This window comes from Solanum stenotomum, chromosome 11 (assembly GCF_019186545.1).
Source record: "Solanum stenotomum isolate F172 chromosome 11, ASM1918654v1, whole genome shotgun sequence".
Taxonomy (NCBI): domain Eukaryota; kingdom Viridiplantae; phylum Streptophyta; class Magnoliopsida; order Solanales; family Solanaceae; genus Solanum; species Solanum stenotomum.
In genome coordinates, this window is record NC_064292.1 from 36,272,770 (window position 1) to 36,300,518 (window position 27,749).

The 27,749-nt window shown below is 34.1% G+C and overlaps 2 protein-coding genes and 1 pseudogene across 2 annotated transcripts in view; 2 read left to right on the plus strand and 1 right to left on the minus strand.

Moving 5' to 3' along the window:
- LOC125845877 (disease resistance protein Roq1-like) overlaps positions 1-13,209 on the minus strand; it is a 23,671-nt gene extending 10,462 nt beyond the window's left edge. The window contains exon 1 of the mRNA XM_049525371.1: positions 12,604-13,209. Within this exon, the coding sequence (XP_049381328.1) occupies positions 12,604-13,209 (606 nt within the window). The remainder of the gene's footprint in view (positions 1-12,603) is intronic.
- The window catches only part of LOC125844869 (immune-associated nucleotide-binding protein 9-like), a 947,253-nt gene that overhangs the window by 388,123 nt on the left and 531,381 nt on the right, over positions 1-27,749 (plus strand). The window lies entirely within an intron of this gene.
- On the plus strand, positions 25,241-27,589 carry LOC125845878 (GDSL esterase/lipase 5-like; annotated as a pseudogene).

Genomic DNA, 27,749 nt, shown 5'->3' on the forward strand with positions numbered 1-27,749 from the left:
GTTATGGGGTGAAAGAGCCGTTGGTGGGGCCCAAAACCCGTTGCCCAACGGGTTCTCAACGGCTATAATTATAATTAATTAAGAATTAAAAAAAAGAGACGGACCGGGACGGATCGGGATCGGAACCGAGACTAACCGGTAAATCCCGATTTCCGTCCTGTTACCCCTCCCGGACCCTCTACAGTCCGAAGCAAACCGGTACATGCCGGAACCAAGACGAAACCGGTAATGGACCGGGACGAATCGAAATTGGAACCGGCACCTCCCGGTTCCGTTGCCAGACTTAGTCACACTTCACTGCCCTTATCTAAAGATTAGGGTCTCTCACTTGTACCACTCATATTCATTGGAGCTAACATTTCAATTCCTCAAGTCTTCTAGATTAAACCTCAAGACTAACATCAGCACCCTCATGTTGTCATCCTTTTGATCATGACACTCATCTCAAATTCAAGCTTAATGTTTATTACTAAACCCGAATATCAATATGATTGCTCACCTACTATACTATACTTTATTACTTAATCAGTTCTATAACCTTATGATCATCATGACCCTCGCAAACAAATTGATAACAACAAAGTTAAGAGAGATCACAAATAGAGAATTGAATATTAGAATACGGAAGCACAAAGAAAAGAAATAAAAAAACTAACTAAAGATATGAGAAATTCGAAGGAAAGATCCACGAATTTCCAAGGATTAGATGTTCTAAGGCCTTGAAAAGATCCAAGTAACAACGTATAGATTTATGGAAGAAATCTAATGCCTTTACTTGAGAAAACGAATCAAAACAATAGATTCGGATCTTGACCGCTTTATGAGTAACTAAAGACAATAATTAGTATATAGAAACTAATCACCTTCTAAAGAATACCAAAAAGAAACCAAAGATATCACAAGAAGAAGTTACTTTATACCTTAAACTATGAAACTAGTAAAGGTTTAAAGATAAATTCTCAAAGAACAAGTCACAAAGGTTCAAAGAACTCTCTCAAATATTATTAATATCAATCTAAATTGTCTTTAATGAATAAAAAGAACTCCTATATATAGGAGAAGGGGGAAAAACGTCCAAGACCCCTTATAAGAAGCTAAAAGGTCAGCCAAACCCTAGAAAGAATGATAGCATCCAAGGAATCTCTACTCCATTGAAGGACAAGGATGAAGCTTTAGAAACTCTAAGGAGGCCCATAACAAGATCTCAAACCAAGGAGTTCAATGATAAGCTCAATGGGCTTCAATCACTGATCCAAAGGTTTCTTATTTGGGAAGAAGAGCTCAAGCCCAAGGGAGAGGAATTGTCCAAATGCTACAATTATTTGGTGGCCCAAATTCAAGCTCAAGATGAGAAATTTTAAGGTCCAATTTCGTGCAAATAAGGTCAAGAAGAGTCCAAGAATCAGCCACAACAATAGTTGCTTTCTGCCCAAGTTTTGAGAGAAGACTAGTCAAACTTTCCAAGATTGTCAAGATTCTTTTCCTAGTTAGGATTTACCTTATTTATTTATTTATATATAGGTTATTAATATTTTCCTTAGTCTATTTATGGTCTCCTAAGTACCATTTAATGCTTTTCTAGAAGTACTAAATTTGTTCCTAGTTAGGTTACTTTATTTCCTTTCTAGAGTAGGATTCCTTGTAATTGTCTTTCTAGGGTTTGGCTGACCTTTTAGCTTCTTATAAAGGGTCTTGGACGTTTTCCCCCCTTCTCCTATATATAGGAGTCCTTTTTATTCATTNCTCACCATGCATGAATGAAGTCTCATACCCCCATTCACACTAAGCAAAACCTCTTGAGGAACCATGCTACTACTACTGTGGGAGTTTCTCTAACCGACAACCATCACTTAAGAACTATAGTGATGTTACAACTCTTTACCTCACGCTGCCGAGACCCATCCTATACCTTGCCGTGATATAGGAAGCTAATTCACTAAGTGGATCCACTAGTCTATGCGAAAAGGTTTCATATTAAAAGTATGACCCTTTTCTATCCATGATGGCTACATGGTTTATGGGGCTGTGAGTTATCTGAACTCTCCCCCATATTGGTGCTCAATACTACTCCCAAAATATACTAGCTCTTTATGTTTTTAAAACATACTTCTTTCTGCTGATTTGAGATAATTGCTCAAAAACATAGCTCAAAGGCTACCTTGAAAATCTCAGTTTCCACTCTTGCTTCATTTAGAAAGTTATTTCTCTTTTCTGAAAACTAGCCCGTAGGCTCTTTAAAAATTGAGGTTTCCTTTCTTGTTTAAATCTGAAAACATTTTAAACTCTTTGGAAATACATGGTCCCCATATACTTTTGAAGAAAAGGACTTCAAACTTTTACTCTTTACTCTTTACTCAACTTGATCTTTAAGTCTTAAAACAAAGTTAAAAGCATTTTGCAAAAGACTTCTTGAAAAGATTGTAAGAACTTCCTAGACTTGGCTCTTGACTCTTCTTGAATTTGAATTTATGGATTCAAGGTTCATGATCTCATGTTTATGGAGGATCCCAATAACAATATAGCAATTCGATAATTAGGAATAGAACTTTTAAAAGAAACACGAACTCAAGAACTCAAAATCAACTTATCTCAAGAATATTCAAATCTAGGGGAAAAATCCTAGATTCTTCTTTTACTAATTTAAATGTAGATGTAGGGCGTGAGGACGAACTAGTCCAACACTATGATAGCCTTACATACCTAGAAGAAAAAGATTCTTGAAGAATCTTGAAGAAGAACTTAATTAGAAGCCTTGAAACCCTAGCTTGAAGGTAAACAATCAAGAAAACCTTTCTTGACATTCTCGAGTTAGTTTTCTTGAAATCTCTAAGGCCAAAAAATATGACTGTCATGAGTGAAGATGAAAATCTGATTGTTTTGAACTTTTTATTTGTCAAGAAATTTGTTGATGATTTTCTTGGAGGTAAAAAGACAAAAACGATTATTTTCAATATATTCCCGTCGACTAATACGTAACAACACTGTATAAGTTATTAAAATAGTCATAACTTTTTACTCAGATATTTGATTGACATGAAATTATTGGGGTTGGCAAGTAGATTCAATTACCATTAATTGGATAGGATATGACTCATGTAACTCTTAATATTCTAAGAGATATGGTCATTTTATAATTAACCCAAGCAGAATCTTATATCAAAACTTAATGAAACTTCAAGAACACCTATCAAGAGCTCATCAAGAACTCTAATCTTTAAATTTTAAGAACGAAATTACGCTGAATAAATCATGTTTGGTGTGTGGGGGAAAGAACCCAACACTATGTATGCTTACATACCTCTTAGGGATCAAACCCATGGCAACAATCTGCAATAACTCTCAAGAACGTCGACGAACGCCTTCATCCTTTCCTCTTTTCTCCTCTTCTGTCTTCTTTTCTCTTCTTGAACTCGCAACTAAAACCCTAGGTGTAAACTAGGATTATAAAATAGAACCTAATCAGATTATACCCTTATAATATTACTAAAAATTAATTAAATATGATTGGGTAAGGAAAAGACCAAAATATCCCTCACTATTTCCAGCTAACTTTCCTTAACTGGATAGCCTAACTTCAAAAGGTCATACATCACTCACCCGACCTCGAAACTGAGTAAACTCGGTGGCGTAGGAAAGATAATTCAAAGACCTTTCATTGGGTACCTTGTAGCCCACCAAACATATCCTGCATTGAAAGTTACGGTGTTTTGAAGTCAACCCAAAACTCATACTTAAGCATAACTTGCAAAATTTCAGATTTTGCTATTTCCAATTTAATTCTTTTTCGAACTCAAGGTGCTACAGCTAGTGAACTTAACACTTGTTAATTTTTAATTCGTCGGTAAAATCCTACTCACAACGAAGGATTATTCAAATCTTAGCTCAAAAATTTTCTGGGGTGTTACAATATCTCCCCATTGGGATCATTCGTCCTCGAATGACGACTGTACTGGGTATGGAATGGGGTTTCTCTTACTAAGGTCTGATTCTAATGGTATGCTGTTACTATATACAAGCTTAACCCAAATCCTTAAGTTCAGATTCTATACCTCTCTATAGGGAATCTCATCCCAAAACTATTACTTTTTACCACCACATTCAAGCTTAGTACTCTAACAACTTCATTACTAAAAGGTCCTCTAAAAAGATATCCCTCAAACTCTTTGGAGCTCATCATTATCTTACTCTCAAACACATGACTGATCTCTCATCTTATCATCTCCCCCTTAGGTCTAAAGCTAACACTTGAAGGCTACGGACATATTCCATCATCTCTAAATGGTCTACCTCTTGTTGGTCTTTTTACTCTTGTGACATAGCCACACTTCACTGCCCTTATCTAAAGGTTAGGGTCTCTCACCTGTACCACTCATATTCATTGGAGCTAACATTTCAATCCCTCAAGTCTTCTAGATTAAACCTCAAGACTAACATCAACACCCTCATGTTGTCATTCTTTTGATCATGACACTCATCTCAAATTCAAGTTTAATTTTTATTACTAAACCCGAATATCAATACGATTGCCCACCTACTATACTATACTTTACTACTTAATCAGTTCAATAACCGTATATTCATCATGACCCTCCCAAGCAAATCATATGCCTAGCTTAAATCCNTCCTCTCCCTTGGGCTTGAGCTCTTCTTCCCCAATAAGAAACCTTTGGATCAGCGATTGAAGCCCATTGAGCTTATCATTGAACTCCTTGGTTTGAGATCTTGTTATGGGCCTCCTTAGAGTTTCTAAAGCTTCATCCTTATAATTCAATGGAGTAGAGCTTCCTTGGATGCTATCACAAATCATAAGCCTAGCTTAGATCTATCAATTTATGAATACTTTTGCTTTTCTGTTCAACACTTACACCTGGTCATTTCCTACATAATGACACTTCATCACTAACTTCTTTCTAGCTACAACACGCTCAACCTCATATGATGGAATGTTAACTACTCATCACTTCTTAGTCTAACCATAAGGGAAAACACTTCATTAATAACTTACTAAGTGAATGACTATAACAACATAGCTTGCCTCATCACTATCTCCCTTTCTAGGATTACTAAACCTCTGCATACTTTCCTCTAACTACGGGCTCTTTCACTACTACTGCTTATGATCTCGTAGCTCATGCTACCTTTTCGGGTGAAAATACTTCCAAAGCTCTAAACATATTTCATAAAAAGGATCTCAACTGAAACAAGGCTTAAGGAAAAGAGTACAAATCACTTTAAGCTCAAACGCACGATTCATATGAATACAAGTGCTTTCCTCTTAAACCGAACACTTAACTTACTCTTGGGCTTATCTTAAGCCACTTTGAAGTCTCATGACTTCCTTAAGATTCTTGCTAAGAACAACTCATCGATAAAAGACTGACTTTCTTTTCAACCACCTCTAGTATGATGGGTAGTCGAATGATTCTGAGAACGCATGAGTTAGAATAGATCTATATGACTTAGCTCTATTGCACGATTAAGACTATGAAAGAAGGAAAACTTTTCTTAAATGTCAGTAGTCTCTCGTTTATAGAAGTGGGGCCCTCACAACCATAAACAAGATCCCATTGACACGGCTTCATAGACACCCTAGGACACTTAAACTCTGGCTCTGATACCAAGTTTGTCACGACCCGAGTCTACACCCTGAACGTGGTCGGCACTCAAGAACCATTGATGGTCCCCAAGCGAACCCTCATCATGGCTGAATACAAGCAGAAGACTAACTTAAGCATGCAAAAGCTTAAAACTGAAATAAAACTCAATAAACTCAACTTTTGAAACTTTTAACTCAAATGAACAACTTAGAATAAAAATAATATATTCAACTCGCCATAAAATAGACACTTAAGTCTTTAAAACTATTAATAAAATAAATGAATAATACAGACTTCTTAACTATACTGACTATCTACGAAGCCTCTAACTGATAAAGATGAAAGTCGGGACAAGACCGATGACATCCTGACTAAACTGACAAGTAAATGAAATCCTTCGGAAAATAAGGAGGCTCACCATGCATGAATGAAGTCTCATACCCCCATTCACACTAAGCAAAACCTCTTGAGGAACCATGCTACTACTACTGTGGGAGTTTCTCTAACCGACAACCATCACTTAAGAACTATAGTGATGTTACAACTCTTTACCTCACGCTGCCGAGACCCATCCTATACCTTGCCGTGATATAGGAAGCTAATTCACTAAGTGGATCCACTAGTCTATGCGAAAAGGTTTCATATTAAAAGTATGACCCTTTTCTATCCATGATGGCTACATGGTTTATGGGGCTGTGAGTTATCTGAACTCTCCCCCATATTGGTGCTCAATACTACTCCCAAAATATACTAGCTCTTTATGTTTTTAAAACATACTTCTTTCTGCTGATTTGAGATAATTGCTCAAAAACATAGCTCAAAGGCTACCTTGAAAATCTCAGTTTCCACTCTTGCTTCATTTAGAAAGTTATTTCTCTTTTCTGAAAACTAGCCCGTAGGCTCTTTAAAAATTGAGGTTTCCTTTCTTGTTTAAATCTGAAAACATTTTAAACTCTTTGGAAATACATGGTCCCCATATACTTTTGAAGAAAAGGACTTCAAACTTTTACTCTTTACTCTTTACNATTTCTTTCTGCTGATTTGAGATAATTGCTCAAAAACTTAGCTCAAAGGCTACCTTGGAAATCTCAGTTTCCTCTCTTGCTTCATTTAGAAAGCTATTTCTCTTTTCTGAAAACTAGACCGAAGGCTCTTTAAAAATCGAGGTTTCCTTTCTTGTCTAAATCTGAAAACATTTTAAACTCTTTGGGAATACATAGTCCCCATATACTTTTGAAGTAAAGGACTTCAAACTTTTACTCTTTACTCTTTTCTCAACTTGATCTTTAAGTCTTAAAACAAAGTTAAAAGCATTTTGCAAAAGACTTCTTGAAAATACTCTAAGAACTTCGTAGACTTGGCTCTTGACTCTCCTTGAATTTGAATTTATGGATTCAAGGTTCATGATCTCATGTTTATGGAGGATCTCAATAACAATATAGCAATTTGATAATTAGGAATAGAACTTCTAAAAGAAACACGAACTCAAGAACTCAAAATCAATTTATCTCAAGAATATTCAAATCTAGGGGAAAAATCCTAAATTCTTCTTTTACTGATTTAAACGTAGATGTAGGGCGTGAGGATGAAATAGTCCAACACTATGATAGCCTTACATACCTAGAAGTAAAATATTCTTGAAGAATCTTGAAAAAGAACTTGATTAGAAGCCTTGAAACCCTAGCTTGAAGGTCAACAATCAAGAAAACCCTTCTTGAGATTCTCGAGTTAGTTTTCTTGAAATCTCTATGTTCAAAAAAATATGATTTTCATGAGTGAAGATGAAAATCTGATTGTTTTGAGTTTTTTATTTGTCAAGAAATTCGTTGATGGTTTTCTTGGAGGTAAAAAGACAAAAACGATTATTTTCAATATATTCCCGTCGGCTAATACGTAACAGCATTGTATAGGTTACTAAAATAGTCATAACTTTTTACTCATATATTGGATTGACTTGAAATTTGTGGGGTTGGAAAGTAGATTCAATTACCTTTAATTGGATAGGTTATGACTCACGTAACTCTTAATATCCTAAGAGATATGGTCGTTTAAAGTTGACCCAAGCAGAATCTTACATCAAAACTTAATGAAACTTCAAGAACACTTATCAAGAACTCATCAAGAACTCTAATCTTTAAATTTCAAGAACAAAATTACGCTGAATAAATCATGATTGGTGTGTGGGTGAAAGAACTCAACACTATGGAAGCTTACATACCTCTTAGGGATCAAACCTATGGCGACAATCCGCAATAACTCTCAAGAACGTCGACGAGCGCCTTCATCCTTTCCTCTTTTCTCCTCTTCTGTCTTCTTTTCTCTTCTTGAAATCTCAACTAAAACCCTAGGCATAAACTAGGATTATAAAACTGAACCTAATCAGATTATACCCTTAAAATATTACTAAAAATAAATTAAATATGATTGGGTAAGGAAAAGACCAAAATATCCCTCACTATTTCCGGCTAACTTTCCTTAACTGGACAACCTAACTTCAAAAGGTCATATCTCACTCAGTGGCGTTGGAAATACAATTGAAAGACCTTTCATTGGGTACCTTGTAGCCCACCTAACTCATCTTGCACTGAAAGTTATGGTCTTTTGAAGTCAACCCAAAACTCCTACTGAAGTATAACTTGCAAAATTTCAGATTTTGCTATTTCCAATTTAATTCTTTTTCGAACTCAAGGTGCTACAGCTAGTGAACTTAACACTTGTTAAATTTTAATTCCTTGGTAAAATCCTACTCACAACGAAGGATGATTCAAGTATTAGCTCAAAAATTTTCTGGGGTGTTACATCTTCAAAATCTCAAGATGTGAACCAAGCAATCATTATATTAAAGGAACACAACATTATTTCAATATTGTTCTATCAACTTATCAAATTCATGAGTCAAGTTTTATTATTCTAACTTTATTTTATAATTTTTCTTGAAAATATGTTATTGTTGATATTCTGAGTTCATAAGTATATATATTATTGTTTTAGTTATTATTAAAATTATATAATTTAAATATGTCAACTAGAAAATATGATTTTGATTTGACAAAAAAAAGAAAAAGAGAAAACTTGAACAATTTAATAAATTCCAAAAAGGTGCCCTTGATAGATTTTTTAACAAAAACTAAAAATTATGAATAAAAAAGTATTGCTTATAGAACAATAATGTTAACAACTCCTATAACTGTTGCCTCAGTTGAAAGAAGTTTTTTGAAACTAAAATTGATAAAATCTTATCTAAGATCAACAATGTCTCAAGAGATATTGAATGGATTAACTATATTATCAATTGAAAAGGAATTATTAAAACATATCGATTATAAAACAATAATTGATAACTTTGCATCTAAAAAAGTTAGAAAAGTAGATTTTATATAAAAGTATATATGATGATTTTTTTAAAAAAGAATTTTAAAAGATTTTTCCTTAAAAAAATATATTAGGGCCTCTCTAAGATTTGGCTTTAGGCCCCCAATCTTGTTGAGTCGGCCCTGCAACTACCTGCCCAAGATCAAGTTGACATTCCATGATCTTCGATAACTCATCCAAGCACCATTTGGATGAAGTATAGTTCTCTGAGAAGACGATAATGGCAAACCTTGACCGTTTTAGGGAACTCACAAGTAAGGCTGGCAAGGTCGGTCCGGTCCGATTCCCGTATCGATAAGTTTGGTTCCGATTGAACGGGTAAGGAACCGGTCTTATAGGGTACTGAAACAGGTATTGAACTGGAACCCGTTTTTTGTCCGTTCAACGGTCACTTCCCATTTTATTTAATTTTTTTTTAAAAGGTGAACGTTAATTTGGGCTGGGGACCAAAATGGCTCAAAACTGTCCCCCACCCCTCTCTAATCTCTTAACACTATAAATATACCCATATTCTTTCATTTAAATCACAAATTCACAAACTATTTCATTAACATCTTATAAATCTCTCAATTTTCAATCTCTCATAAATTCATAATTATTATTTTGTGATATTGACTTGGAGTTCGGATTTTGGAGATTTATTTGAAGTAAATCGGAAGCTTCAATTGGCATCTCTCAATTTCGGCTTTGGTTATATGTCTACTTTTACGTAGACGTTCAGTATATTCGTTCCAACTTTAATTTTTTATTTGTTTATTAATTAAGTTATTTTATTTTTTTGTTATATTATCTTGCTTGTTTTTCATAATATTTAATTATTTTAAACTTGAACATGAATTCAGAAAGAAATAGTGGTAAAAGATCAATGTCGGAAGAAAAAAATAATAGGGGAGGATGAAATAGTTCTAGTTCTAAACATTTGCCACCTAGATTTAGAATTAATACTAATGATTATACTTATGTTGATGAAACTTCTTTTATGTCACAAGGACCTATTGAATTTAATTCCGAAAATGAAGTAGATCATGAGACTTTAAATAGATGTTTTACTAATTTTGAGGAAGAATTAGATGAGGAAATAGAAATAAATGAGGAAGATGATGAGACCCCTACCCCTACTAGTTCAGCTACCGAATTACCGGAACAAGATGAAGTCCCCTCTTTACCTACTTTTTCAAAGACCGATGTACGTGTTAAAAGATCTTTAGTATGAAAATTTTTGGTACAAAATGAGGAAAAAACTATTGTTACTTGCACGAAATGTAAATTGACCATGGAACATGTAACTACGGGTACACAAGGGGGAACGGGACGACTAAGAACACATTTGAGAAAGTATAATAAAGAATTTGCTCTCCTTGATGACATAGAAAGGGCTAATAGAAATGGAATACCCATAGCTGAAAATTCTATGAGAGTTGGTGGTTCTAATATGGTTCAAAGTGTATTAAATATGACTAACCCCGCTGGCCGAAGCACACACTACACATATAGTAAAGAAAAAGATCGTAAAGAATTAGCTAAAATGGTTGCTGTTTGTGGTTTGCCTTTTTCATTTCCTTCACATCCTAGTTTTGTTCATTATATTCGGGAATTGTATAACACAAATTATGAAGGTATTCCAAGAAGTACGATTAAAAGTGATCTTTTTAAATATTAAAAAGAATATTGTCATTTTCTTCGTTGTTTATTTGTTTATTATGATGGTAGATTATCTATTACTTCTGATATGGGACGAAGTCCTAATGGTAATAATTATTTTACAATTACTGTCCATTGGATTGACCATGAATGGAACATGCAAAAACGAATATTAGGGTATAAATATGTTGAAGAAACTAAAGTCAGTTCTTATATAGCAACAAAAATAAGCTCTATTTTAGAATTTTATGGAATATGTGATAAAATAATGAGTCACTTTACATAATGCTTCTAATAATTTAAAAGCAATTGATTATTTAAAATGTAGACTTTGTCCAATTGATAATGATTCTTTTCATATTAAGTGTGTCGACATGTGTATAATTTGATAGTAAAAGATGGTATTTCTCAATTTGGAATTTCTTGTGAAAAAATTAGACTTGCTTGTAATTGGATTTTTAAAGCTAAAATAAAAGCTAGAATTACATAATTTAAAAATCGTTGTAAAGAATGTGGACTTGCATATAGAAACATTCCAAAAGAAGTATGCACTAGATGGAATTCTTTATTCGAAATTGCTTATATTTATCAAGAGTCAGTACAATTAGTTTTTAATGCTCATAATGTGAACCCGAATTTAAGAATTGACTATGAAGATTGGGAAAATACAAAAGAACTTATTGAATTTTTAAGTGTTTTTTACAAAGCAACAAATGCTGCTTTTGGTCAATATTATCCAAAATTTCTTCTGTTTTAGTAAATATTTGTGCTATTTCATCTAACTTTGCAAAATATAGAGGAAAAGATCGATTTAAAGATTCACTTGCTTTTATGATTGAAAAATTCAAAAAATATTTTTTCCCTATTCCTCAAATCTATTTGACTTCTACTACTTTCAACCCAAATTACAAATTAAAAGGTGTTGAAAGAATGGTTGAAAAGATTTATGCAAATTTAGAAATTAAAGATGATGAAACTCCTAGTGTTGAAGATTGTAAAAGTAGCATATATACAAAAGTTAGAGAGTTATATAATACATATAAAGCTATGGAAAAAAATATTCCAATAGTTGAATCTCCATCTTGTAGGCCTAGAAGTGATGATACGGAATATGATTGGATGGATGATTTTCTTGAGCTTGAATCCTCTACTAATAATGATTTTGATTTATATTTCAATCAGGCATGGGAAAAGATTAGGCATGAAGAAGGACAACTTTAAGCTCAAATATTAGTATGGTGGAAGAATCGTGAAAATCAATTTCCGACCCTTGCTAAGGTTGTTTGAGATGTGCTAGCGATTCAAGCATCATCGGTCGCTTCGGAGAAAGTCTTTAGTGTGGCGAGATTTATGACTGGAGATCATCAATATTCATTAGCAAAGGATAGTTTGAAATATCGGTGTTGTTTCGAGATTGGATCAATGCCGAAAGAAGAAATACCGGACTACCACAATTAAGTAGCCAAATTGAAGACCGAATAGATGAAATATTTGATGATAATAGTGATGATGGCATGGAAGCAATGGAAGAAGAATGACAAATACAAGTTCCAAAAAATATTTCTTTTGAAATGATACAAAAGTTACGAAAAGATTTTAAAAAAAGTTTCAATTGTTAGTACAATAATTAATATTCAATACCTAGATTATGTACTCTTTATCTCTTTCTAGTATTTGTATTGTACAATTTATTTATTTGAATAAATATACGGTTATTCTCCTTGATTGTCTTTTAAAATNTCTGAGCAAAAAAGAACTTGAATAAAAGAAAATACACAGACAAATAAAACACAGATAGAGTAAAACAAAACAAAATATTGAAAAAATATTTGAGGAGAGTATGAATGTAATTGGAATCTTCAAATAGGAATTATGTATAGATTGTAAGAACAAAAAGGATGATACTCACCTTACTTACTAGAACAAGTGAACTTTAACTGATCTGCATATTTTACATTTACGAAAGGTGAGGGAGTAGGTGGCAAGGGGTTACTTGCAGTTCAATAAGTTCATGAGTTGTACAAAGAAAACATGTGCAAGTGCAACAACCATTATAGAAGAAATGCTTGACAAAATGAAGTAATATAGCTACTAACCCATTGTAAGTAGCTCCATGCAGATCATGGCCAGACAAATCGGTTGCTTCTTTTAAAGCTTTCCTCCAGTTGTGCACCTTGTTGGTGTCACCCTTGAAATCTTCCTCATACCTGGAAAAGGCTTTAGCAAAACTATTTCTCTGGTAGCGTACTTCTGACGGAGTGATGTCGCAGAAGATTGGTACAACTACCTGCCCAAGTTCAAGTTGACATTCCATAATCTTCGATAACTCATCCAAGCACCATTTGGATGAAGCATAGTTCTCTGAGAAGACGAGAATGGCAAACCTTGACCGTTTTATGGAACTCACAAGTTGAGGTGAGATGGATACACCACTTTTTAGTGTTTCATCATCTTTGAAGGTATTGATTCCAGCTCGACTTAATTCTCTATAAAGGTGGGCGACAAAGGTCTTACGAGTATCTTCTCCTCTAAAACTCAAAAACACATCATAATCCCACTGTTTGGAATGCGGTAATGAACTTTCAGAGTTGAAGGACATCTTTCTCCCAAGAGCTTTTTTTGTCTTTTCAAAGAATGAATTCCAGAATCCCTTAACAAGACAATAAACAGATCATTCCAACAACTATTTTCTATTTGTCAATGTGGCAGTATTAAGAAATCAAATAAAAATTGTACTCCCTGTGTCCCAGTTTATATGCCTCACTTTTCTTTTAAGTCAGTTCAAAAAAATAATACATTTTTATATTGAGCAATTAAACTTTAGAATATTCACTTTATCCTTAATGAAATAATTTATAGCCACACAAATATGTATCATTTATTTTGAATCACAAGTTACAAAAATCTTTTTTTTTAAACTCTATATCAAGTCAAACTAAGTCATATAAAATGAAATGACGTGAGTATTAATTAGTGAAATATGTCAGTTCTGCTAAGCCATAATCATTTCAACGCACTAATAAAAGATCAAATAAATTTGCAGCCTATAACTAAACAACAAAAGATAAAACAAACAATCATTAGTTCAATATCACCCAACTCCTCACTAAAACACCAGCAAAAAGTAAATCCTATTGGATAGCATTAAAAATAAATAAAGAACCTATGTGAGTGAGACAATTGTATAATAGAACACAAAAAAAAAAAAAACTGAAGAACCTTCATTGAGCTTGAGAAGTAGAACAAAATTACAAGAAAATTTATCTTTTTTGCTGAAAGAGAAAATTCAAATGCATAGAGATTTATATGCTCCTTTATTCAAATGAAGTTCTTCTTTTCACTATCTTTTTCTGATTTGCTAGGGGAAGGGGTGTTCATAGAAAATAAAAAAACTAAATCGACATTCAATCAAATTAAAGAAAAAAGACATACCTTTTTTTTTTTTTTTTAATTTAGTTTGATTTTAATTTTAAACAAAAACAATCGAAATTGTTAAGATGTGGTAAATATTGTAGAGATATTTTAAATATGGTTGAGTATATGTTTAGATATTTTAGGTGTTTTATTTTATCTTGTATCTAACGAAGTACATATCCATCAATTCTTTAGATTTTTTTGTGTTTTTCTGTTTCTTTTTGTAACATGATATTAGTGACTCGTCAGATTGTTGAAATTCATATCTACTCTTCTATCTTTCTAGTAGTAATTTGTTCAAAGCAATTAATATTGTTTCATCACTTTGTTCATTTGTTGGGTCTCTTCCTTTGTCTTTTGCTTCTTTTTTGGTTGATGTTAATTTACTGAGCGAATATCATGGACAAGAATAATATTTTTCAATCTGTTTTTGTTATTTTCAATGGATCTAATTGTCGTCATTGGTGTCAGATAATGCATAGTTTTTTGAAAGGGAGAAAGTTGTGACGATATGTCGTCACTGGTCATATAATCTGTCCAAAGAAAAGTGAGACTGAAATGGACGAAAAGCTTGTTGATCATTTCGAAGATTGGAATAGCCGAAATTATCAGATCATTACAAGACTTCGAAACACTTCTTTTCAAAGTATTCCTCTCCAATTTGGATAGTTTGACACTGCAAAAGAGGTATGAGATCATCTTTTTTACGTATGCTATTTCTCATCTTTTTTATTGATTTCAACGGATGAGAGAGATGGCTACCTTGAAATAAGAAAAGGAGGAATCTCTCTATGAAGAATCCACCTGGAATCAATTGACCTTGGCCAAATCAGCTTTAAATATTTTTTTTGATGACGATGCCAAATTTTTTCACTACCGCAATAATGACAAAATGATTCAATTCTTGATTGTTTTTAATGATGATTATGAACCAATTCGGGCTACATTGCTTAACCGAAAACCTTTGCCAACTGTTGAAGATATTCTTCCTTGTCTTAAATGTGAAGAAACTTGTTTGGATCTCACTTGATCAATGGATAATTAAATTTTACAGCCACTAATAAGATTGTGTAAAATTTTGATGCAATTGTCATCAAGCTGGTCATGTTTTACACGATTGCCTAGTTATTAAATGCATAAAAAATGGTCATATCTCTAGGAATTGTCCTCCAGTATGTCAGCACCGTAAAAAGGAAAATCACTTAATTAAAAATAGTTCTAGTCGACCTCAATCACGATTCCATTAATGAGAAGGGGCTAGAGAAAGCTTGAACCAAATTCCTATAATAATGAATATGAGCGCAATTGAAATTTCTATACATGGATATATTGATATCCCCATCCATGACTAAATATTTTATAGTACTGGTATATAGAGATAATAAAGAGCATAACCTGAAACATTCCGAGCCTACAAAGATAGTTATAAAATTGCTAGCACTGCATAAAAATATTCCCTTTAGGGTAGTTGTTGGTATGAATAAGAGAAACTTTGTTATAGTCATTTATGCATATTCAATATACTCTACCAATAGAGGAATACATAGAGTTGAACATAGTAAAATACTAAGAAATTGAAAGATTTCGTTGGAATTGTTTGTGAATATTTTCATTCATTTTAATTTGTTTGTCCTATTTTCCTTTTTAATCCATTTTAAAAAGAAAATATCTTTCTGTTTTTAGCAACTTTTCCAACTTTTCACATGACATATTTAAGACCACAATATTAAAGAGCATTTTAGTAATTTGACATATTTTTAATTTAAGATCATAAAATTCAAAAGTCTTATTTACTTTCTTAAAACATGTGACAAGTCAAACTAAAACAAAAAAATTAATACGGGCGGAGTAAATTAAAAAATATAATTAACTTATTTTGGTATCATGCATATTTTTCAATACAAAATATAGAAAATTCAAGTGAGACTATTTTTTTTAGTAAACTTAATCCAAATTTGATGAATTTTATATAATAAAAAAATAAAATTAAAAAGTGTCTTTTATTAGATAAACTTTTAGTTGGATGACTCGTATAGTCGTACGTAACAAAAAAAATATTTAAAATGTTTTGAGTAACCGTTAGTAAAATTTAGTTGTGAATTAGCCTAATTTAGCAGTATTTTATTTATTGATTAATAAGGAATTCAAAATTCTAGATATTGGATAAAATCTTTAAGATTATAATTTTATTTGATGTTTATTTTATTCGTTGTCATGAAATTAATATGTTACTTTAGTGTAATGACTCTTATTCTATCTTTTAAGATCAAACATATAAGATAATTCTAAAAATATCTAAGCTTATTAAAATATGGTCTAATAATTAATTTTTATGTGCTTTCAAAACTTTTTTTTTCTAGCGGAGGGTACCATGGCTACTGCCAGCAATGGCGCCTCTTCCAGGTGGAGAGCCACCACCAGTACGTGTAATACCTTCGTACTTGAACTCCTTTAACCTCAAAAACTGCCAAACCTAAACACTCTATTTCTATAAAGGACATAACTTATGTATTGGTGAACCAACAGTCTTGTGGGATGAAGAAGTGGATAATATGATTATACAAGAAGATTTGGAATTTGCTGTCATAGGAAAATTCTCTTACGGATGGCCCGAGTTAGAGGAAATACGAAAAATTGTGCTTCTTCAATGCGAGATCAAGGCAGAATGCAAAATAGGCTTTTTAAGAGATAGACATGTTTTAATTCGACTCACCACCATGGAGGATTACGTACACATAATGTCAAAACCTACATACTTTCTTCGTGCCAAGGATGGGTTCTATCAGATGAGGCCCCTTAAGTGGGTAATCCAGAGGCAGAAACAATCACGTCATTGGCTTGGATCTCGTTTCCTGGTTTGTCCCCTAATTTCTTTGTTCAAGAGTCCTTATTTACTATGGCTAAGGCAGTTGGAAAGCCTCTATATGTGGATATGGCTACTAAAAACAAATTCAGGCCAAGTTTTGCCAAGATCAAGGTGGAAGTTGATCTTTTGAGAGATTTTCCCAAACGAATTAATGTTGGAGTGAAGAAGGCTAGTTTGGGGGAAATCATATCAAAATGGATTAACATAAAATATGATTATATGCCAAAGTATTGCAAAACTTGCAAGCTTTAAGGGCATACAGAGATGAAGTGTTTTGTCCTTCATCCAGAGTTGAAAGTATTGAATGATTAAGGAGAAAACAATGGTGATAGTCAACATCAGAATAAGGGATCAAGAATTCTAGCAAGTAGTAAGGGTGTAGGGACCCAAACTCAGAAGCAGGAAGTTAGGATTAATGAAGAAACAAAGATGATGGACTTTCAAAATAGAGGGACAGGAAGACAACAGAGAAATCCTAATCTACAAGTCTAGAACGTAACAAAGGATTTGCGAGTTTTTACCCCAAACAAAGGGAAAAAACCTCAGCTAGAGAAGATAACAGAGATCCCAATGGTGAATTCTTTTGCTGCATTGGATAACAAGGAGGAGGAACAAGTGAAGAAGGATCCTAAGAAAGCACATGATAGTTCTTGTAAATCTTGGGTTGAATCATCCTTTGAAAAACAAAAATCCCCAGCTCCAAAGGACACAATAACATATGATGGTGAAGACGCTGAAAATTCTGGGCAACATGTTTTGCAAGTGGAAAACGAGAATCAAACAAAGAATTGGACATTGGTTGCACACAAAAAAATCAACTAGTAGTCGGAATCTTTTCCCTACTAGTCAAAATAATTCTCCATGTAGTGAAAAGGGTCCGACTGAAAATTTTCATGACAGTGAGAAGAGGCAAGATACTAGTAATGCCTCAAGAGACCTATTATGTTCGAATAGTTTGGATGCTTTATTGAAGACTACTGGAAAGTAAGTAAGGTTAACAGAGAATGACCACGATTTGATCCAAGAAAAACAAGTCTCACCACCTTCTTTAAATAGAAAATTAAGTCCTGAATCTCCTGTATTTGTGCCTAAATGTGTGCTTGCAAGTGAGTCAAGTGCCTTAGTGTCAAATACAATTGATTTGGGTGAAGATTCTCTTGATGAAGATGGAGTGGACTTGGGTGAGGATTCTGTTGATGAAGATGAGGAAGACAATATGCTAGACATTTGCTTTGATAGAGTGGCTAGGGAAAGGGATATATCACCTAGGCAACAAAGAAGTGGAAGCAACAAAAGCAAAAAGAAGACATTTGGAAGGCAACATAGTTGAGACGGTAAAATGATTGAGGAGTTTGTTTCAAGGCACCTACCGATGCGACAGGCAAAGCAAAACCATTTGACATTATTAATAGGTTCAACTATATCCAATAAATCAGTAAAGAATGTATGAATCATCAAGTGTTGTTGGACAGGTTTGAAAAAGAAGACAAGAAAAAAATACTTCAAGTTACTTTTGATGGGCAATCAATCTTTTTTAATTCATGTTATAGTAATAGAAAGTTTGAGGCTAGTAACTCAACTTTCTTCTTGATTGACATATTTTTACATTATTTAAACATTCTCATTTGTAATATCATCATGGAGTGTATTACAAACTCTGTGATGATAAAAAAAATACTTAGTTCTCTCTAGCTCTTATTTTCTTCATACTTGTTAGGTAGCAGAAGTTAGGTACTTCATTAAGATTAGTAAGGTAAGGCCTAGCCCCCCTTGCTTGTACTTGTCCCTGTTGATATTTTTTATGTTTGATAAAAAAAAAGATTAGAACTATGCTAAAAAAAAAGGTCTAATAATTACCTAACCTCTTTCTAAATTAGACTTTTACTGTCACACCCCAAATTTGGATGTGATGGCACGTGTCCATTTCCCATCGGACAGGTCAGCCTAACCCAACCACAACGATAGAGAAGTAGAAATACGAGAATAAAAGATAATAAATAAGCGGAAGACTTTAATTAAGACTCAACACTACCCAGAATTTGGTTGTCACATGTACAAACCTCTAAATACAGAATTCGAATAAAAATATACAAGTCTCAGAGTATAGTTCTCGAATAGAACAAAACTGAAAGTAAAGATAACTCAAGGGCACGTCTGGAATGAACCGCTACCTCTCGAGTATGTCTCGAAGCTCAATCTGCTAAAGAAACTACTCAGCCGAATCTGAGAGAGAGCTGTCAACCTACACAATTGTGTAGAAGCAAGGGTGGGTACCGAAAACCACAGGTACTCGCAAGTAACTCTAAACTAAGCAAAACTAGCAGCTACAAACAACTCCTTTCAATCCCAACCGAACCACCGAAACTTTAATCTAGCAGTAAACCAATCAACCTATACTAAACAGATCATATTCAACAGCCAGAACCAACATTATATTCTCATCAACCTCAGATCAACAAATAAGAGCAAGTAGATCAAATTTCACATAAGAATGGTAAACCGATGCAATCCACACATCACAGATCATGTAGTCGTGATGCATGTCTGTCCTACGATACACATCTGTTGGCGTAATCAGTCCGCGCTGAATACTCAAATCAGAACCCATGGGCATCCAAATCGCTAGCCGGAGCTAGTCTCAACTGTGTCTCATATCCATCCATCCTCATATCAGTGTCTCAAAACTTATGCAACAGATAGTTCACACATGAGATGAATAATGAATATGCACATGTCATCAATCACAACCATATCACGACCACATCATAGTATTACACATCACATGTCTCAATCACAACGATATCACGACCACATCATAGTATTACACATCACATGTCTCAACATCAATGTCTGTATCAATCATTGCCTACTCATACTCTTCTATCCCCTCAATATCAGCTATCACATGCCTTATTCAACAAATTCAAGTCATATATAACACATTTAGCTCGTTTTATTCCCCATATTTCATTTACAACAATTTCAATCAACAAATAAAATTCATCCTCAATCCCCGTTACTCCCCAACACAATTAGGAAAGTAGTCATGCGTAGTCTAAGAGTTTTACAAAGTTTGGAAGCCAGTTGCCATAAAACGAACTCCAAAAGTTACTTGACTTAAGCCTTTCCTTTCCGAGTATAATCCGGATCACGATAATCTATTCAAACAATTATTCACAATCACAATTCGAGTTCAATGACACCAAAATCAAGAAATTTAGGGAAAAGGGGCAAAACAATCCAAAAGTCTCATACCAGAAAACGATACCCAAATCTGGAAATTTTTGATGTAAAATGATCCTTAAAGTATTTGGAAGCTAATGGTGAAAACCAATTTGAAAACGGAGTTGAAATCAATTCACAAACTCAATTTGAAAGAAAATTCACGTTCTTGAAGAAGCCTAAAATATTCGGATTCGAAACCCTGACTCGAAATTGAAATATCTCTTGAAAAACATCTTACCCATGCTTAGATAAGTTCAAATATGAAATTTCATCAAAAACGGAGTTAAGATCAACCTTGAAATTCTCAATTTATCAAACTTTAACTTTACCGGGAAAGTCCAAATTGTACGCGGTTAATATGATGAAAATAATCGATGAATCAACAATTTTATGTTAAAATCAGTTTACCCATAACATAAGGATCGTAAATATACCTTTTTCATCAAAAAGAGAGTTCAAATCGATAAAACCCCAATTTTTCCCAAGAGGTTTACGGATAGGGAAAAAAAAAACCACATAAAGAAATTATGATAAAATGTCGAATTGAAGATTGAATACTAACCCTCATATTAATTCAAGAAGAAACCCGTAAGAATCACTCCATTCCGATCTCTAGAACTCCCGATATGCTCAAAATACCAAATGAACACAGTCTGAGATTTTTATAACAGTACATGGCTGTTATGCACCAGAAAAACAGCAGTTAATCTTTCACTAAAAAGGCCGTAATTTCCTCATACGATAGTGAAATGACCCGATTCTTTTTTGTAAATGTCTTAAATAATGATACGGACCTGCTCGTTCAATCGGAGCTCAATTTCATGCTCGTTTGCCCAGTCAAATATCATTTCTACTCGGTAAACAATTATTTCTTATTTGCGATAAAAGTCCAATCTCGGGTTAGCGAAAATGCACCAAAATTTGCAGATAAGTCCTATAATTCATGCTCAAAATTTCAGAACCTTCGGAATAATTTTTCGACCTTTAAAACTAATAATGAACCCTTTAGTTGCCACAATTTGCTGAAATAGTGTCAAAGCATCCAAGAAGCTTAAAAGCTCACCCAAAACTCATTTGGCACTTCCCGAACACAAACCAAATATGCTACTAGCTTGAAAATGACATTTCGGACTCAATGAAATCGTCAGAATTTGAATTTGAGGTCTCCTTGACCCGGTATCCGATAAGGCGTCAAGAAACTAACTTTAGGCTCAAAAACTCGAAACGCACTCGGGGCATCTAAAAATTCAACCAAGACTCATTCTAGACTTAGAATCACCCCCTGAATCCAACGGTGCCCTCGGAATTCCATTTCGAGCACCGGAACCTCGTTTGTTGACCAAAGTCAACTCTTGATCAAAATTTTACAATTTTTGCAACTTAGGACCTCAAATCTTTGTTTTAACTCCAAATTCGACTCCGTAAATTCTCATAGACCCGTTTCGACATTCTAAAACTGCTGGAATCGACGGAAATCCGATTCGAGTCTCGAAACTCCAAATGACTCGAAATAACACTTTTAACCAAACTTTAACTCTTAAAAACTCAGTTTTCCAAAAACTCAACTTTTCATCAATTTTCCTCCAAATCAACTTCGAAAATACAACAATTAGGACTCGTGGCAACTATCGGGAGGGGTAAAACGGTCATTTTATGAAAATTTCCAAAAATGACCTTTAGGGTCATTACATTATTTACCACTAAAAATCATGTTCGTCCTCGAACATAAAGTAGAAGAAGCCAAAAATACTCGACGCTATCAACCCCAAGGTGAAATTTCCGAACTCAATAATTACTACTCCAAACGAACCCATTCTTAAACCTTATCCCAAAAATTCATAAAAAGGATTCCTAAATCAATCTTGACAACTTAACCCTCAAAGGGTTATTTCAAACCACCGACTAACTCAAAGACTGATTCTGAATCTAAGATCTTAAAACCACAACATATTTACCATGACAAACCCCTAATCATGTAACCACGAGAGAAATTTCAGAATCAATAACCACAGAAAAATCAAGGATGAACCTAAGTCAGTCACCAAGCTCTCACAACACACGAACTATCACCAACTCTAGAAAAAATTCCATTCTCATTTCCACATTTCCACAAGTCTGAGTCATACTAATCTAATGCATATCCATCGAGCATCCATCTTGGAATAATCACGCTTATCTAACCCACAAATAGAAATGATCAAGTATCCAACTGATGATCGACCCATCCAAGCATCTAAAACCTCTAAGGATGCCACCAAAACACTGAAGTAGGATCCGTAATTGTAGACAACTCCAGCAACGGAAGAACTAGGCCCACGGGCCACCTAAGCATCGAACCACACCTAGCTGAACCATGCATACAGGGGCAAGATAAATACCAAAATAGCCAAAAACTGTAGCCATATACGGTAGCCTCTCTACGCCTTTCCAAAAGCAAGATGACACTTGTAGAACTTCCGAAAACCTTCCACCACCCCAATACCACATCGAACCCATTATCTCTGAATCGGCCCACCCACACAAGTATTTTATTCTGCCTAGAGAGCATGAATCGGTCCATCCGATTCACCACTAGGTATTCACCCACAAAAGTAAAAACACGTCAGAACATAGACAGAGAATCATAATCCAAAACCATGTCTGAAATGAGGTAGGTGGTCACATAAGAATATACAAAACCGAAATTGAACAACCCAAGATATCCCTTCCACGATGTCCATAACACACCTTCCCATTCGTCTGACTTCACAATCAGTCAGTCCGGCCTCATAACAATCATAGACATACTCAATTTATCCATTTTCTCATACTCTTTACAATAATCCATTAAAGCAAACAATATCAATACTACCAGAACATCATAGTCACATCGGCCAGTTACTTTACCCTTAGACAGCGCCACTAGTATCCAGTCATTCTTAGAAACACATCGTTGCTCCCAAAATTTTGAATTATGGTCCTTACTCCTTCCATTGAAGCATTCCACGATCGATATGGGTCTCACCCAATCGCTAATAATCCAAGTTCTAAATGTCATAGTACCTTTTCATTGAGATAAAACTATTGAATCACGACCAATATCGATTACACGCGATCCTTTACTTACCCAGCTTCAACTATTATTCAAATCATCATATATCTCATGCCGAAACTTGAAGCAGTTCTTGGTCACTCCAATAATTCCGTATACTATGAGCACACAACCTCTATTTACCATCAAGGATTTATGTAACGCGTTACAACAGTCTAGATAATTCCATAAATAGAGTTATCAACCCAGTTCAAAATCCTCAATAACCATGTAGAGTTATAAGTCCTTCCGGTTGAACACTCGTAAGCCACCTTCCATAAGCTGAACAATTCAAACCAATTAAAAAACTGCAGAATTCCTCATACATCAACGTTTACCACTAACACCAATACCAAGTGTTCAGAAAGTAGCTGATAACACATCATACATTTGTGCTGAACCAGTCCACCTTGCATTGTCATATCTAACATAAAAGCAGAAATTTACACAATCCTCATCTTCAAACTAAGGATCCACACGTGATGTCTTATTCCTTCACATTTGTTAGATTATATCCGTCGCGCAAGACTCTTGTTCTTCCCGTAAATCATTTATCATCATAGTTTCTTGGCCAAACATCCACCACATATTACCTTTTACCTTAAGTCAAACTTCTCAAATGAAACTTCATTGAACTCTTCTACAATCACAAGTATTTAACTGCTACAACTCAAACCATGCAAAAAGTCCTTCCAATGGCTAAAAAGTTGATACAACCAATCATCTCTTACCTTGCCAACCCATATCTTGACAAAACCAACCCGATTCCTTTTTAATCGTACCTTATCGCTAAAATCCTTAATTGCTTTTACACGAGTATACTTGTTAAAACTTTCTTCATCCATGGCTTATTGTTGCCCATTTCTTTTGACTCATCATGAAGTCATTAGTTCCCAATATAATCATGACCACCCAAGGGTCGTACCTTGTCCTAGAAACAAGACAGGATCGATTCACTCGATCCACCACTATAACTTTCCTTATAATTAATGCTTAACTCAAGCGTTCATAGTAGCAACCACTTGATTTCTCAATCGAGAATGCAACATCAACCTTCTGACCCGATTAGGTGAAACAACTAACAACTCAGATTTCTCCGCTTCCATATATCACTAGTACCACATCATGAACAATCGCTAAATCCACCACTAGAAGACATCAGATCCATCGAGAAGGTCGTATTCAAACAACCTGTTCATTTACACTCATTAAATAGTTGCAAAACATTACCAAAGCACTTCAGTCTCCGGCTGAAAATGATATGCATAATTTCATAAGCCCGATCGATGACAGAAGCAACATAGCCCATAACCCTAACCAAGATAACACGAGTACCGTCGTAGTCGCCGTACAATGACCCTGTAATGATATACACCCACACTATAAAACCATCGTAGAACTTCTGATTCTGGTTGGTGCAACTTCATCATCATAATATACTACGCAATCCATTCCCTTATGACGAACTTCACAAACTGTAGTTTCCAAAGTCGCAGCACTCTCAACATAGTCATTCTTTTACTTACATCATTCTTCATTGTCTAACCACTTCCGTCGTATAAGTCACACAAACACTAATCTCATTGTTGAATAAATGACCGGAGAAAATAAGACGTTCCTGAAGTCTCTTAATAAATGTTTATCTTCCAATACCATAAACTCAAAACACATCCCTTGGCCACAACCTTACTCACTCGTCTCGAAGAGAATTCCATGTCTGATCACACTTCCTTTCCACAAGCCTATCACCTCCGCATCAAAATCAGATCTAACACTAAAATCACGCGATGACACCTAAACTCGCACCCACGCAGGACCAACCACGAGTCATTACAATGAGAGAGAGAACATAGTGAAGTGATAAGAATTAGATCGGACCAAGGACGCGAGAATCAAGTGATAAGATCTTTCCTAAAAGTCACCATAGCCTCTCGAAGATAAGTACAGACGTTTCCGTACCGATCCTCGAGACGCTACTTAGACTTGGCTTGTACACGTGAGACCTATGAACCTAGGGCTCTGATACCATTTTGTCACACCCCAAATTCGGATGTGATGGCTGACGTGTCCGATGGAAAATGGACACGTGCCATCACATCCGAAATTGGGGTGTGACATTTACACCCACAAACAATTTTCAATTACAAAAGTACCTTTCCGTTTGATATTTCTAATCTGAATATGATAGCAACTCTTTAATACATTGGATTCAAATCGAAAATTAGGAATAGTATTTGTTTTAAACTATATTATCAATTGTGGTGGTTTTTTGTATCTACCAAAGTAACCAATAAAAATATAGTATAAATAGATTTAAAAGGTATATAATCTATTAATATTTTTAAAAAAAAATTGGTCACTCAATAGTGTTATTCCTATTTTTATAATAATAAAATAAACATAATTAAGTAAACAATCAACTACCAATTTACCTAGGAAAGACTACATAAAGAATTATATTTAAAAAAATCTTGCCATTTTTAACCTAACATTTAATATAGGATCAGGTTGAGATATCTGTAGATGTCCATATTAAAATTTTAATCATAAAAGAAAACAATATTTTTTTATATAAAAGTCAGACAAACTATCGAACTATCCCCATTATCATCACAAACAATTATAATGACTTTCTTTACCAACTTGTTCAAGTATGCTGTTTGGTTTTCTTTGCCTTTTTCTTTACCAATCCAATTAAATGTGTTGAAGGTGACGGACCTTTACGTGCCCTATTTGTGTTTGGTGATTCGATTTTAGATTCAGGAAATAATAATTATATCAACACTACTACTCAATTCCAAGCTAATTAATTGGTCGCCTTTCGGTGAAACGTTCTTCAACTCTCCTACCGGTAGACCTTATGATGGTCGCCTCATATCCGATTTTATTGGTAATGATACTAAAAAATCGACATTTTTATTCTTCTCTTGTATTTGTAACTAATTTATTTTATTTTTTGAAGCGGGATTTGCTAACTTGTCATTAATTCCGGCATTTTTTGAAATTGGGACCGATAAATTTCTTCATGGGGTGAACTTTGCTTCTAGTGGCTCAAGGTTGTTTAGTAGAAACCAATCACGGTATTGTAATGAACTTTTTTTTTTCGAAAATCATTTTATTATCTTTCGTATTATATTCTTTTCATTTTTGATATCTCTTTAATACGTATAACTATTTTATCTATGAAATGTACAATTTTTTCCGACGAATGTAATAAAATTAATTTTCAGGTTATAGATCTTCAGTTAACACATTTCAATGAAGTGGTTGAATTGTTGGTGAATAAGTTAGGGTCACAACAGTCTTAACAACTCCTGACTGATGCTGTATACATGTTTAGCACGGGAAGTAACGATTACGCTTTTCCTTACCTTACCAATCCTAAAAAGTTTCCATTTCCTAAAGAACAATTTTCGGAGACGGTATTGGGTAATTTTACTGCTATTTTACCGGTAATAATTAATTTGTTAACTAGTATTAGCCACATTAATTAGATAAATTTGATTAACATTGTGTGAATGAATATTGTAGCAGGCAATTTACAATAAAGGAGGAAGAAAATTTATCATATTTACATTGCCCCCTTAAGGTTGTTCCCCAGGTGGAAGGGCATTTAATGCTCAAATAGAAGATAAAAGTGGTGAGTGCATGCAAGAATTGAGTGGACTACTAGAGATGCACAACAATGCTCTTCCCAAAAGGCTCACACAATTACAACAAAATTTCAAAGGATTTAATTTTGCATTATTTGATCTTTACAAACTCTTTACTCAAAGAATTGATAACCCTTCCAAATATGGTAAGTTTTATTTTAGGGATAATAAAAAAAATATGCTCTTTTAACTTGACTACATCTTAATTTATGCTTCCAACTTTGGGTGTGCACAACTAAACACTTAAACTTGTATAAAGTTGAACAAATAGACACACACTAATATACGTAGGACTCCACGTAGGACGTGAATTGCCACGTATAGGATGCATATGTCTTTATACAATTAAGTTTAAATGTCTACTCATGCACACCCAAAGTTGGAAGACATAAATGTTAGTTGAGGCCAAATTAAAAAGCAGGATTATGTATTATGTTTTTATTTGATGTTCACAACATTATATAATTATGTTTAATAGGATCAATCATAAGGGTAATTTTGTGTGTTTTGTGTAGGTTTTTAATGTATCAATAGAAGCATGTTGTGGGACGGGTGCATTTAAAGGAATTAATAGTTGTGGAGGAAAGAAGCAAGTAAAAGAATATGAGTTATGCAAAAATGTGACATATTTTGTGTTCTTTGATGCCAGCCATCCAACAGAAGCAGCCAACCAGCAATTTGCTCAACTATTATGGAATGGGACGACTGATGCATTGCACCTCAAAATCTAAAATCTTTTTTCCAACTTTAGTATTGTAACTCAATATTGAATTTGGGTATGTAAAATATACTCAAATAAATAGAAGGCAAAATTCTTCTGTTTAACCTATACTATGTATGGGAGAAATTCATAAAAGTTTTGTTGACTCTCTAGTTTCTATTTTGAAGTTTTGGGTTGACTCTCAAATTCC